This window comes from Corvus kubaryi, unplaced genomic scaffold (genome assembly GCF_017639235.1).
Source record: "Corvus kubaryi isolate FWS band 111438036 unplaced genomic scaffold, C.kubaryi_AGA036_p1.0 37397, whole genome shotgun sequence".
Classification (NCBI taxonomy): domain Eukaryota; kingdom Metazoa; phylum Chordata; class Aves; order Passeriformes; family Corvidae; genus Corvus; species Corvus kubaryi.
Window position 1 is genome coordinate 20,577,209 of NW_024581136.1, and position 12,623 is coordinate 20,589,831.

The 12,623-nt window shown below is 50.0% G+C and overlaps 1 protein-coding gene across 3 annotated transcripts; it reads left to right on the plus strand.

Moving 5' to 3' along the window:
* The first annotated feature begins 462 nt into the window (after positions 1 to 462).
* Positions 463 to 11,263, plus strand: SLC33A1 (solute carrier family 33 member 1). 3 transcript variants are annotated; one of them, XM_042041766.1, is made up of 7 exons: positions 470 to 1,217; positions 5,169 to 5,264; positions 5,394 to 5,584; positions 6,202 to 6,386; positions 7,244 to 7,361; positions 8,128 to 8,343; positions 9,952 to 11,263. In XM_042041766.1, the coding sequence occupies exons 1-7, from the start codon at positions 500 to 502 to the stop codon at positions 10,117 to 10,119; spliced, it is 1,692 nt and encodes a 563-aa protein (XP_041897700.1). In that variant the 5' UTR covers positions 470 to 499; the 3' UTR covers positions 10,120 to 11,263. The 3 variants fall into 3 exon arrangements, with proteins under 3 accessions (XP_041897702.1, XP_041897700.1, XP_041897701.1); XM_042041767.1 differs by lacking the exon at positions 5,169 to 5,264 and having other exon boundaries at positions 472 to 1,217; XM_042041768.1 differs by lacking the exons at positions 5,169 to 5,264; positions 5,394 to 5,584; positions 7,244 to 7,361 and having other exon boundaries at positions 463 to 1,217.
* Positions 11,264 to 12,623: the final 1,360 nt, after the last annotated feature.

Below are 12,623 nucleotides of genomic sequence, written 5' to 3' on the forward strand. Positions count from 1 at the left end.
CCCCAGTGAGGACACTCCACACCCTGTCTGGTCTCTGTTCCAGTGCTCATAGGAAAGATCTTCCTCCTGTGCGGGGGAATTGCTGGGCTCAGGCCCTGCCCGTGGCTCTGGGGCCGCTGCCGGGCCCCGGAGCAGAGCCCGGGCCCTGCCCTGAGCCCTCCCTGCAGCCAGGGACAGCCAGGGCTGAGGGCCCCTCTCAGCTGGGGCTCCTCTCGAGGCTGAGCAGCCCCGGCTCCCTCAGCCTGTCCTGGGCACGGAGATGCTCCAGTGGTCCCGGTCCCGATCCCGATCCCGGTCCCGGTCCCGGTCCCGCTGCCCGTCAATCAGGGGCAGGGGCGGGGCTATGCATGACATCACTCGCGTGCACCAATGAGGTGCGGCCACGTCTGGCGCGCGCGGGGCGGGGCGGTTCCCTCAGCGCGGCGGCGCCGGGGCCGCTCCCGGGCCGTTCCCGGGCCGTTCCCGCCCGCGCCGGGGCCGCTCCGGGCCGTTCCCGGACATGGCGCCCGCCATCGCCGCCGAGGAGGGCGGGCGGCAGCGCCGCGCCGGCACCCGCCAGCACAGCCTGGACGTGACGGCCGAGCCGCCTCCCGACGGGCTGCCCGGGGACACCGAGGCGCTGCTGCCGGCGCCGGCGCGGGGGTGCCGCGCGGAGCTGGGCAGCATCCTGCTGCTGCTGGTGCTGTACGTGCTGCAGGGCATCCCGCTGGGGCTGGCGGGCAGCGTGCCGCTCATCCTGCAGAGCAAGAGCGCCAGCTACACCGACCAGGCCTTCTTCAGCTTCGTGTTCTGGCCTTTCAGCCTGAAGCTGCTGTGGGCGCCCTTGGTGGACGCCGTGTACGTGCGGGGCTTCGGCCGCCGCAAGTCGTGGCTGGTGCCCACGCAGTACGTGCTGGGGCTCTTCATGATCTACATGTCCACGCAGGTGGACGCGCTGCTGGGCGACGGCCACGGCCGCGGCCCCGACGTGGCGGCCCTCACCGTCACCTTCTTCCTCTTCGAGTTCCTGGCGGCCACGCAGGACATCGCGGTGGACGGCTGGGCGCTCACCATGCTGTCCCGGGAGAACGTGGGCTACGCCTCCACCTGCAACTCCGTGGGGCAGACGGCCGGCTATTTCCTGGGCAACGTGCTGTTCCTGGCCCTCGAGTCCGCCTCCTTCTGCAACAAGTACCTGCGGTTCGAGCCACAGCCCCAGGGCATCGTCACCCTCTCAGGTACGGCCGGGGCGCTGCAGCCTGGGTGTGCCGGGATAGAGCCATGGAATGCATTGGTTTGGAAGGGACACCTTCCACTGTCCCAGCCCCAATGTCCAGCCTGGCCTTGGACACTTCCAGGGATCCAGAGGCAGCCACATCTTCCGGGGCAGCCTGTGCCAGGGCCTGCCCACCCTCCCAGGGAAGGATTTCTTCCTAATAATAGTGGTGATAGCTTCCTCAGGATGGTTCTTCCCTGAGCCTGGACCCCTCTGTGGTTTGACGCTGGGAACCAAACAGCTTCTGTTTGTCCCTTGCCCAGTGGGAAAGCACAGCCTGTTTGGAGGCTGGCAGAGCTACATGCATTCGACTTCAGATTTTTCTGGGCTTACGTGTGTGGGAAACCTGCCTTGTCATTATCTTGGCTGACCTAAGCATTTGGGAGGAAATATTTTTTTTCCTCCTAGTTTAATGGCCATGGACTAGATTACTCTTTAAAAAAAGCAAGCCAAAGTCTCCATCTGGGAGGAGGGAAAAGGGGAATTAAAAAAAAAAAAAAAAGGATTCTTCCAATATGATATTTTTCACAGAAGTAGAAGTGAAAATATTCAGGGTTGAGCATATAGCCAGTTTCTGAAGAAAGGCCTTACTTTAGTAAATTCAGGGGGATTTGATTTTTCTCTTCAATGAATTAAATGGAGTGTGGTAATCCAAGCACAACTAGCTGTTAGTGTAGGGATGCTTCTGTTTGCTGGGGTTTGGGTTTTTTCTCAGAAAGGTTTTATGTGGTGGTTGATGTTGGGGTATTACCCAGGAGATGCTTCAAGTGCACCTAGGCTGGTTGCAAGTTTGAGGGAGGACAGGAAATCCTGGCACCGCTTCTGGCTGCAGTCTCAGGGTGACCCTGGCAGTGAATGAAGAGCAGATCCTCATGGTTTCAATCTCCCCCTCCTACACTGGTTGCCTTGCCTGTGCCGTCTCAGAGATCAGGTATGCTAAAACAGGCTGGAATTGTTGTGTAAAGGGTAGTTTTGCTTTCTGTGCTGCCCCTTCCTCAGGGGTGAATCAGGACAGCAGTTTCCAAGACTGCTGTGCTTGCCTTGTTTCTGCAGCTCTCAACCACTGCTGACTGGTCCTCCTCTTTGCTCCCTGCTGCCAGCCTCGTGTCTGGCCTATGTCAAGGAGCACAGAGTGGCCCTCCAGGTGTCCCAGCTGGTTCCTGGCTAACCCTGGTGCTGTGCAGCTCCTGGGCTGGTGTGTCCCTTCCCTCTCACTGCAGTGCACCCTGACGTCTTTGCTGCTGATGCAACTCGCAGGCGCTGGTGTTCAGAGAGCTTGGCTTGGCTGCACTTCCCTCACTGCCCAGGGTTTTGGTTTGTTGGGGTTTTTTCCACTCAGGGCTGTTCGTATAAATGGATTTGTTACTATTACAAAAGTGTTGTTTTTACAAGATTACTATCCCAAACCCAAACAGCACCAATGCAACCTCCTTAACCTGCCCTGGAGTATTGATGTGGGTGAAGTAAGAACAGCAGATGACTGACACTGTAGTTGCAGGATATGGTTTTTCAGGTGGTAAAACTGTAAGGAATTCCGTTTCCTGGTCGTGTGACTGGCACAGTTTGGTGTTTCCCTGGAGCAGCTGAGAGCAGCAGGAGTAACCAGCTCGCCGAGGAGCACAGGGGCTCACTGGTCCTTGCCCTGGCTGTAATGGGCTCGTGATGAGCAGGTTTGGGCAGGTAAAGCAGCAGAAAACTTCACTGCTGGAAAAGGTGAATGTTTTCTGCCAGCTCAGATCTCTGAGCACTTTTGTCATAGGCTGAGCCCAGTGCCAGGGAAAGAACAAGTCAACACTCCATGATCCAGAGGGGCAGCACCCCAAGGGAACAGCTGGAGCTGTGTCAGGAGAGGTTTAGGTGGATATCAGGAAAAGGTTCTTCCCCCATAGGGTGATGGGGCTCTGCACAGGCTCCCCAAGGAATGGGCACTGCCCCGAGGCTGCCAGAGCTCCAGGAGCATGTGGACAACACTCCCAGGGTTGTCTTGTCCAGCGCCAGGAGTTGGAATGATCTTTGTGGGTCCCTCCCAACTCAAGATATTCCGTGATCCTAAGTCAGCTTTGAGTTGCTGAGAAGCAGCAGCATTCATTGTTCTCATTAACTTCAGGAAATAATATGGACAAATGTAACACCATCATCAAATTCACCAAACCAAAGGCTGTGTGAGGCTGTGTCAGGCTGAAGTGCCAGAGAAGGAAATGGGAAATACCCTTCTGTGGGCTGATTGTCCTGGCACATCCAGGGGTTTATTTAGCACTTGCTGTTCAGGTGACCTTTGTTTTTCTAAAAGCAGGGGAAGCTCCCTGGCTGGGTTTGTGATTCCTACCTGGTTTGCGTGTTCCAGCATGAGGGAGGACAGGGAAAGAGTGAGCACAGGACAAAGGTGCCCCTTGAAGGCCACCCCCATTTAGCTGTGCCAGGGACCGTGGAGCACCCCTCCTCCTGGGAGGAGATCCTGTGTACCTGTGCAGGTACAGCTCTTGGGACCTGTACCACCTGGGTACCTTCTTTGTGGTTGTGTTCCAGCCTGATCCATCCCTGACTCAGTTCAAAAACTTGTTTTGCCCCATCTCAGTGGTTTATTTTGTTACCAGCAGTGTAGCTGCAGAGACAAAACAGGGATGGGGGAAGCAGTAGTGGTGGGACCAGAAACTTTGTGCTTGAAATCCCTTATGTAAACTGTAATTTCAAAGTTCTTTTGCTTGTAGCATGTTGGTGAAGTTCACTGTACTTGAAAGGAAATGTACCTTATTTTTGTGTAAACTGCCTACAGCCTCAAAACCCAATTTTTCTTGTCTGGACTACTGTATATATACATGGTGGGGTTTTTTTTTTCCTTGCTTTGCTTTGTTGCTGATGCAGCCCCTGCAGTGCTGTGCTGCAGATGACAGGGCTGGCCTGATCAGGAGCACTCATGTGATGATGCTCAGAGCTATTTCTATCCCCATCCTTGCACTGTGTGTCTCTCAGTGCAGTGATAATGCTCGGGGTTATTATTAGAGGACTGCTCCTCTATGTCCTTTGTAACCAGCAGCTGTGATTAGTGAGACTCTCAGAAAATACATCTTTCCTTGACAATGGCTGTTTGGGGCACCTTTTCTTTAAGAGAGAGAGCAATCTGACAGTGTTGGTTATGAGGTCATGTTTGTTCTAGGAAAGGGGAAAGTAACAGAAATGGCTTGAAAAGCCTTTTCTCTGTTGCCCTGAGAATGGTGGGATACACTTCGAGCACATTTTCTTCCCTGCTCGCCTGCTCTCCTCCTGTGCATGAGAAGCAGGCGATAATTGACTGAACCTTTGCGCTGTCCCTGCCCTTTCATCAGCCCTTGCTGCTGCCTTTCAAGTCTCCCAGAGGCTGCTGGAGTTGCTCCCGAGGAGGAAGATTAAAGGCTGCTTCTGTCCTACCCTCTGCACGTGGCTGAGTTCTTTCCTGCCTCTGTCATAGAGGCAGAGGATAGGATTATCTTGAATTACCCATTCACTAAATCAAAAAGTACTGTCTTGGTGTTTTTTCACTGCTCTCACATCCATGGTTTAGCAGATACTGATCTGCTTAAAACAGAGCATTTGAACTCTGCCAAGTCTCCACTTCAACCAGACATAACTGAGGACTCCTTACAACTCTGTAAAAACTTTCCTTAGGCCATCTTCACACTCATAAATCCAGCTGGGAGATGGATATTAGATAGACATGTATGTAGAGCTGAGGCACAGAGTGGTTCCATGACTGCACAGTAAGGCAGCTGAGGAGCTGGGAAGGAATTCTGCCTCTGGAGGTTCTTCCCTGTCTTCTAACTATGACATGTGGTTTTTTCTCCTTTATCAGCCATTAGTGGTTGTGTGTGTAATCCTTCAACACGTTCATTTTTGCTTCTGTTTCTCCTCCAACGTGCTCACTGTGGTAATAACCCAGCAAACAGCAGGGAGGTGACCTGGTTTGCTACTGCTCCTCTGCCTCAGCTCCAGCAAACACCTCCTTTCAGAGGAGGGCAGAGCTGTGTCACTCACTGTAAGTAGCTCTGTGCTTGTGGTTTACTTTTGCTGCTTGTTTTTATTCCACTTTGATTACTAGGTTTATATTTTACAACTGTCAATCATGGGTGCTACAATGAAATTTTTATTTTATTTTCCCCTCCAGATTTCTTGTTTTTCTGGGGAGCTGTCTTCTTAGTTACCACTACATTGGTTGCCTTTTTGAAAAAGGAAAACCAGGAGCTAATACCAGCAAAGGAAGAAACAAAAGGCATCACTGACACATACAGGCTGCTATTCTCAATAATCAAGATGCCAGCAGTTCTTACTTTCTGTCTCTTGATCCTCACTTCAAAAGTAAGTAAATACATTTAAGAATTGTTAAATGCTGATCAGAGTCTGGAAGGCTGCTGGGATGTAACTTAGTCTTGCTATTGGCTGTCATCAGAGTTGTGAATTTTCACATGAAATTTACACAAAATGGCTTATCTCATTGTGCTGAGCAGGGCTGTGCAGCAGAAAAGCTTTGTGTGAGCTTTTGTGTTTAACACAAGCACTGAAGAGAAGTTTGGTGGCAGCGTGGTATTAAAGTAAAGTACATTTTTAAACAGGCTGTGTAGCCTGCAGTTAAAAGGACAGAAAATGTTTATTTTTAACTGCAACACTATTCTCAGAATCCCCAGCTCTGTCCAAGCTGGGTTTCCATGGCTCCCTGTTGGACATTGGGGATGCCAACAGCAGTGCAGGCACAGGAATGAATGGCAGTGCTACTCAATGTTCTTGGAATAGTTTTGGCTCTGATGACAATAAGAGTGTGCAAGTGTAGAACATGTAGAACTAATTTGGAAATCAAATCAGAGGCAGAAGTGATTTGTCCTCTATCCCATTTCTCAGTTTACTTGATAGTGAGTAAATTGAATTTCTAGCCAAACTCCCTGTTCTCCTCAGCTTATTTTGTCTCCTTGACATTGCAGGTTGGGTTTTCAGCAGCAGATGCTGTAACAGGACTCAAGCTGGTGGAGGAGGGAGTCCCCAAAGAGCACCTGGCTCTGCTGGCAGTTCCAATGGTTCCTTTGCAGATCATCTTGCCTCTGGTTATCAGCAAATACACAGCGGGCCCCCAGCCCCTGAACACCTTCTACAAAGCAATGCCTTACAGGTGAAGCCTCATGTTAGTGAAACACAGTAGTCTATGTGCTCAATTTGTGTGTTCAGATCATGTGTAGGGTTTCTTGTGTAACTTTCTGACTTCCAGGTCCAAAGAAGTGTGTCAGAATTCTCACAGTGAGCTGGACTGTCTGATTCATGCAGTGTCTCTGTGTGAAAGCAGAGCATGAGGTGATGCCTTAAGAGGCCTCCTAGAAATGGACACTAGACAGGAGTAAGGGAATAAAGGGAGGGATTTATTTGAAAGGCCTTCAAAGGTACCCCTGGGGAGCCAGAAGCTATTGCCAGGATGGACCCCAAGATGGACAACAGGTCACAAGTTCCTCACCCTTTTATAGGTTTGGTTCATCTGCATATCAGGGTTAATTCTCCAATTAAAGCTTCAGTTTAATGATGTAATTTCCCCAAGCTTGCTCCCCCTTTAGAGGCTTTTGGTTTATACTTTTTGGGCCTAGAACAGTCTGGGTGTCCTTGGAGAGCAGGACCAGAGAGGCTTTGTTATGTCTGCCCAGCATGAGAGAGCAGAAATTAACAGGCTACAAGAAACTTTCAGAGTTACACACCAGGCAGTAAAGAATTTGAAAAATATAAAAGTTAAAACCTAAGGCATCAGAGGTGTTTGGGACATGCATGTACAGCAGCATTAGAGCAGTGCTCTCCTGCTACTACTTAACAATGTCACTGCTTGTCAAATATTTAATGTCTAATTCTGAGATGGAAATAGTTGTAACTATTCAGATCTAAACTATTTTAATGTACTCTCTCTGATTGTTCAGTAGTTGCTTTGTATTGAGGAAACACGTGGGAAGAATTACTTGGAAAAACGAATCATCTTTGTCATCCCTCCAGGTTGCTGCTTGGCCTGGAATTCGCTTTTCTGGTGTGGTGGGCTCCTAAAGTAAAGCAGGAAGGAGGATTTCCTGTCTACTACTACGCTGTGGTGGTGCTGAGTTACGCTCTACACCAGGTAACACTCACTGTGTGGGGAGGGGAAATGCTGTTACCTGCCTTGTCCTGGCTCACACTGGAATCCCTCCAAGCCTGACCTGTGCTGTGTGGCTAGATTGACTTCTAATACTCTTGCCAGTGTTACTCCTCCCTATTCCCTGTGCTCCACTGGACATCATCTGGGGAGCTACTTTTAGTTGTTCATATCTGGTGTAGTTCCCCAGATTCCTTTTTCCCCAGACCCAGAAGCTCAAAAGCACAGAGGAGCTGGAGAAATCCCAGAACTGTGTCTGAGCTTGATAGGCGTGCTGATGAACGTGCTGGTTGTGCAAATAAATAAAGTTATGTGGTCCTGGTCCTAGAAAAAAAACCTGTTTGTTGGAGGAACATCATAATGGATCTGATCCAAAGACTTGGGAAACAAACACCTGATACAGCATGGTCTTTGGATCAGAACTGAAATGTATGCAGTACCTTGAGAGGTGATTTTAAATGCAGAAGTGTTGCATTTAGATGCTATTTTAGCTGGCTGATTGTATTTCAGTTTGATAACCTGAGTCATGCCAGTGCATGTGAGTCTGGGTCTGTTGCAGCATGACTTGAGACAAGCAGCAAGGCCACTCCCCGTGTCAGCACAGGGACAGGCTGCAGGAGGAACTGCTGCTCTTGGGATGATTTTTCAGTCAGTGCCGCTCAGTTCAGGGGATCTCTCAGCGGGGTTTTCATGCTGGGGGTTTCAGCTGTCACTGCACGTGGGGACACTCTGGCCTGTGTTTGTCCCTCAGATCACCCTGTACAGCATGTACGTGGCCATCATGGCCTTCAACGCCAAGGTCAGCGACCCGCTCATCGGGGGCACCTACATGACCCTGCTCAACACCGTGTCCAACCTGGGGGGGAACTGGCCCTCCACGGTGGCCCTGTGGCTGGTGGACCCCCTCACAGTGAAGGAGTGTGTCGGGGCCCAGGGCCACACCTGTGCCACTGCAGCGGCCGCAGAGGTGAGGCTGGGGGCCTGGGGGGGGTCTCTGCTCAATGTCTCAATTAAATTGCTTCTTGCGGTTTTTTTTTTTGCCTTTGAAAACCTTCACGATGTATAGCTTGTGCTTAAAAGTTCCCACTGATGGAGCTCATTTTTCTGTCTGATAAACTCCAGTCTGTTAGTACCTGCACACTCTGAATAACCAAGGGTTTGCAGCTGCAGAGTAGTTGGCCCTTTCTTCCCGTGCTGAGCTGGGGTAGAAGCACCAGACTGGTGCCACATTCCGTGCAGTGTGAGGAGGCTGTCGGGATGATTCTGAGTTGTGCAGTCAGGGGCTCTGTCCTTGGCAGGCTCTCTGTCCCTCAGGCCCCTCCATTTCTGTGGTAGGTTTTTCTTTCTCCTGTCTCCCTGGAGGCTTCTTTTCTGCCTGCCTTGATACCTCCTCCAAGATGCTGCTCTGCTGACTGTGGTGTCCACTTCCCCCATGAAATCAGGTGGGACTGGCTGTCTGCCCAGTTCTGGGAGCGCTGTGGAAGAGAACAAAGAACTTGCTGTACACAAATCAAACAACAGGACACAAAACTGCTGGGAAAGCAACATTTCAAATTCACCTCCTCACAGCAAATGAGACATTTGACATGGCTGAGGAGTGGAAATGTTTGGAGGTTTTTTCTGTGCTCATGGCTGAGATGTATTTCATTCCTGAATGCCAGGATGCTCTACGACGTGGAGGTTCTCTAAATGAACAATGCGTTCTGGAGTCCAGCATGACTTGTCTGAACTGGAGTTGCAGTTTTTGCTGCTGCAGAGGGGAAACTGCTTCTGCAGCAGGTGCTTTCTCAGCCTCTCACTCATTAGCTTGCCACTGATTAGGTTCCCTGTGTGAAATTGAGTCCTTCCTCCTTCACCTCACTCCTCTGATCTTTTCTCACATCCTCCCAGTTGGTGACATTCCACCACACCACTCCCTTCTTATTCCTAATCTGATCTTGATATGTCTCAGAATAATGAAAATGCTGGCAGAGCCTCAGCTCAGAGGATTGATTAATCCTGGGATTAGAGCAGAGTTGAGAGCCAAACAATAGCAGAAACAATCCCGTGCTGTACACTCACCCCTTGAATGCTGTGGGTTTGTCTTCCAGTTCAGAACCATCCTGGGTGTGAATCACTCGGACACAGAACACAGAATCATAGAAGGGTTGGAAGGACCTTAAAGCCCATCCAGTCCCACCCCCTGCCAGGGGCAGGGACACCTTCCACTATCCCAGGCTGCTCCAAGCCCTGTCCAGCCTGGCTCTGGGCACTGCCAGGGATGGGGAGTCCACAACATGGATGGCTAGGAAAAAAAATCGTCTTTCTCCATGAGATCAGGACCAGTGGTTGCAGCTCCAGGCCAGCACAGGCAGTGGGGCAGTTTGTGTTTTCTGGAGTTTGCCCTTTTAGAGCAGGTTTGTTACTTTATTACTTTTCATTCTGCTGATCAGCTCAAAAGCCTCTCTGACCAACTGCATGGGAAACAACAAAGAGTAAACAACTCTATTTAGTCATGACCAGTAGCAAGGAGACCCCAGCAGCTCTGGAGTGCTGTCTGGAAGCACTCAGTGCATTAACCTGTGCTCTGTTGCAGCTGTGCACAGGAGCTGGGGGTTCCTGCGTCACCACCCTGGACGGTTACTACGTGGAGTCCGTCATCTGCGTCATCCTGGGCTTTGCCTGGTGGTTCTTCCTTGGACCAAAATTCAAAAAGCTGCAGGACGAAGGACAGTCTTCGTGGAAGTGCAAGAGGAGCAATTGATGCACTTAGGTGTTGGATGGACCAGCAAGGTGGTTTTAGTTTTATTACAAAGACATATCCCATAATCAGCACCCCGGAATCTCGGTGTTTCTGTGCCACGCAGGGAGATCGTGTGGCCGAGGCAGGGCTGTGTGTGGCACCACTGCCCTCCCCAGAGCACAGGGTCAGTTCAGAAAGGAATGGCTAAAGCAGCACCTCAGAGCTCCATGCTTATCCCTGACTCCAGAGCTGCTGATTCCATAGGGCACCTCTAGAAAAGCTCTTCGTGCCGTGGCTGTTGAGGCAGCAGCATCACCAGCTGAGTGCCAGCTTTTATTTTCACACAGAAATGATCTGACAGGGCAGCTGACCCGGGGAAGGATGCCTAAGGCATTCTGACTTTGAGGTTAAGCATGGTACTGTGGATTTCTTTGTGGGAAGATCAGTGTGAGATGTCTGTGGGCTTTGCTTCTTCTCACTTTCTGAACTGTAACCACGCTTCAAAGGATGAAATGTTCCGGAGATTCTTTTAAATGTATTTTCTGGCTTTTATAAGCTTTAAAGATTTATAAGAAAATATTTTTATAAACAAATTACATTCGTTTAATTTATTTCCGCTGCTTCAAGGCAGTTTGATTTACGTTCAAGGTACTTTCTTGACGGCAAAATGCTGTAAGGTAGGACTGGAGTAACGCACAATCCTCTGAGCCTTGAGTCCTGCAGCTGGAACTGGAGGTGCTTTCCAAGGGAGGGCACGTGGGCCTTTGGAAGGGTGAGTTGAGAGAGGAAAACCAATCCGCTGGTTTTCCAAACTGTATTACTGAAATTTGAATATTCATTCTCAAAAGCAGTGGGAACACGGAGACTTCCCCCAGCTGGGGGTGAGAAGAGTGAGTTGGTGGTGACAAAGTTGCCAAATTCCCAGTGAGCTGGTGCAGGACTCGCCCTCACAGAAACCCAACAGGCGCAGTCCTGTGGCAGAGCTGCTACAGAATTCACTGCTGGTGCCATGTGGTGGAAACATTCCCGTTGGATTTCTCCCACTGAGCTCCCTCCTGAGTGCCTTAGGGACCCACAGGTGCTGGAGAGGCACTCGGACCCCGCTGGGTGTATGTGGAACATTGCTATTAAAAAGGAAAACTATTAAACATCCCTTGGAAAGGTGCACGAGGTTCTCTGCCATGTTTCTTGACAATATTTGAAGGATTAGGCTGGGATGGGGTTGGGATCTTCTGTGTTTGGGGGAAAAGTGACCCAATATCATCTCTGGAGTGCCTGGGGGGGCGGGTGGGTGTACAAAGGGTCTCCTTGGCATCAGGATTAAGGAGAGGTCTGGAAGAGGACGCTGTGACCTCGTGCTTCCCTGGACACCACCTCCTGTTCTCTGTCCCTTCCCTCTCCCTTGGGGGACACACCTCACAGTTTGTTTCAAGCACAGCAAAACCAGTCATGCTAAGTGATATCACATGGGTTTTACTGCCCAAGCTGAACATCTTCCAGCTTCTCCTCTGTGTAAGCGCAGAATCAACATAGAAATACATCAGATTTATGGCTGCACCTTTCAGCCCCCATCCCATCATCTCCACTGCATTAACTCTGTGAGGCACTTCAGTTCTGTATCCTCACTGGAACCATGGGCCGCTTATTTAATTGCATCTTGACCGTAACTAGAGGAGCTGTTTTACCTTTTCTGATGGTGAGGAAAAACTTGAAGTGCAAAAGCTGAAAATTGAAATTTGCAGGTGTGTCAGAGTTGGGTTTTACTTTGCAATTTTGCTTCACTATTTCTGAAGGTATGAGTGAAACTTGTCTCTAATAAAGATGGGTTGAGGATTGCTTATCAATAATTAGATTATCTTAACAACATCAAAATTGCACATAAACTCCAAATCAGTAGGAATAGATATGTTACCTGAAATAAATAACCGTGTCCTTTTTCAAACTGGTGAAACAAGTGATGGATTTGTGCTTTTAATTTAAATAGCAATTTTATAAGTTGGAAATGTTACTGCTGTGCCAGCCCCTTAGCAGGCTGCTGAAGAGAGCCCATAATATTTTGGTCTTGCTACTTTTTTTTCTACCACCTCTGTTTGAAAGTGATTTTTCTTTTTAACATTAGAATTATTGCAGACTTAAACATATTTAACATTAAAAAACCAAACAAAAAAAAAAAACCAAACCAAAGCAACAAGAATAACAAACCAAACAAATTCAAAATGTCAAGAAGAACGGAGCATCTGAAGGGTCAGAGAAGATATGGTACAGCTTTGAGGAGCTTAATGCAGAGTTCAGCCTGGAGAAGGGAAGGCTTCCGGGGAAACCTCAGAGCCCCTTGCAGGGCCTAAAGGGGCTCCAGGAGAGCTGGAGAGGGACTGGGGACAAGGCATGGAGGGACAGGACACAGGGAATGGCTTCCCAGTGCCAGAGGGCAGGGATGGATGGGAGATTGGGAAGGAATTCCTGGCTGTGAGGGTGGGCGGGCCCTGGCACAGGGTGCCCAGAGAGGCTGTGGCTGCCCCTGGATC

Bases quoted from the DNA above. Each gene is read 5' to 3' on its own strand.
- SLC33A1 (XM_042041766.1), top strand. From the start codon at position 500: ATGGCGCCCGCCATCGCCGCCGAGGAGGGCGGGCGGCAGCGCCGCGCC. The intron at 5,265-5,393 runs GTAAGTAGCTCT...TTTCCCCTCCAG, and splicing joins GCAGAGCTGTGTCACTCACT to ATTTCTTGTTTTTCTGGGGA. The intron at 7,362-8,127 runs GTAACACTCACT...TTTGTCCCTCAG, and splicing joins TGAGTTACGCTCTACACCAG to ATCACCCTGTACAGCATGTA.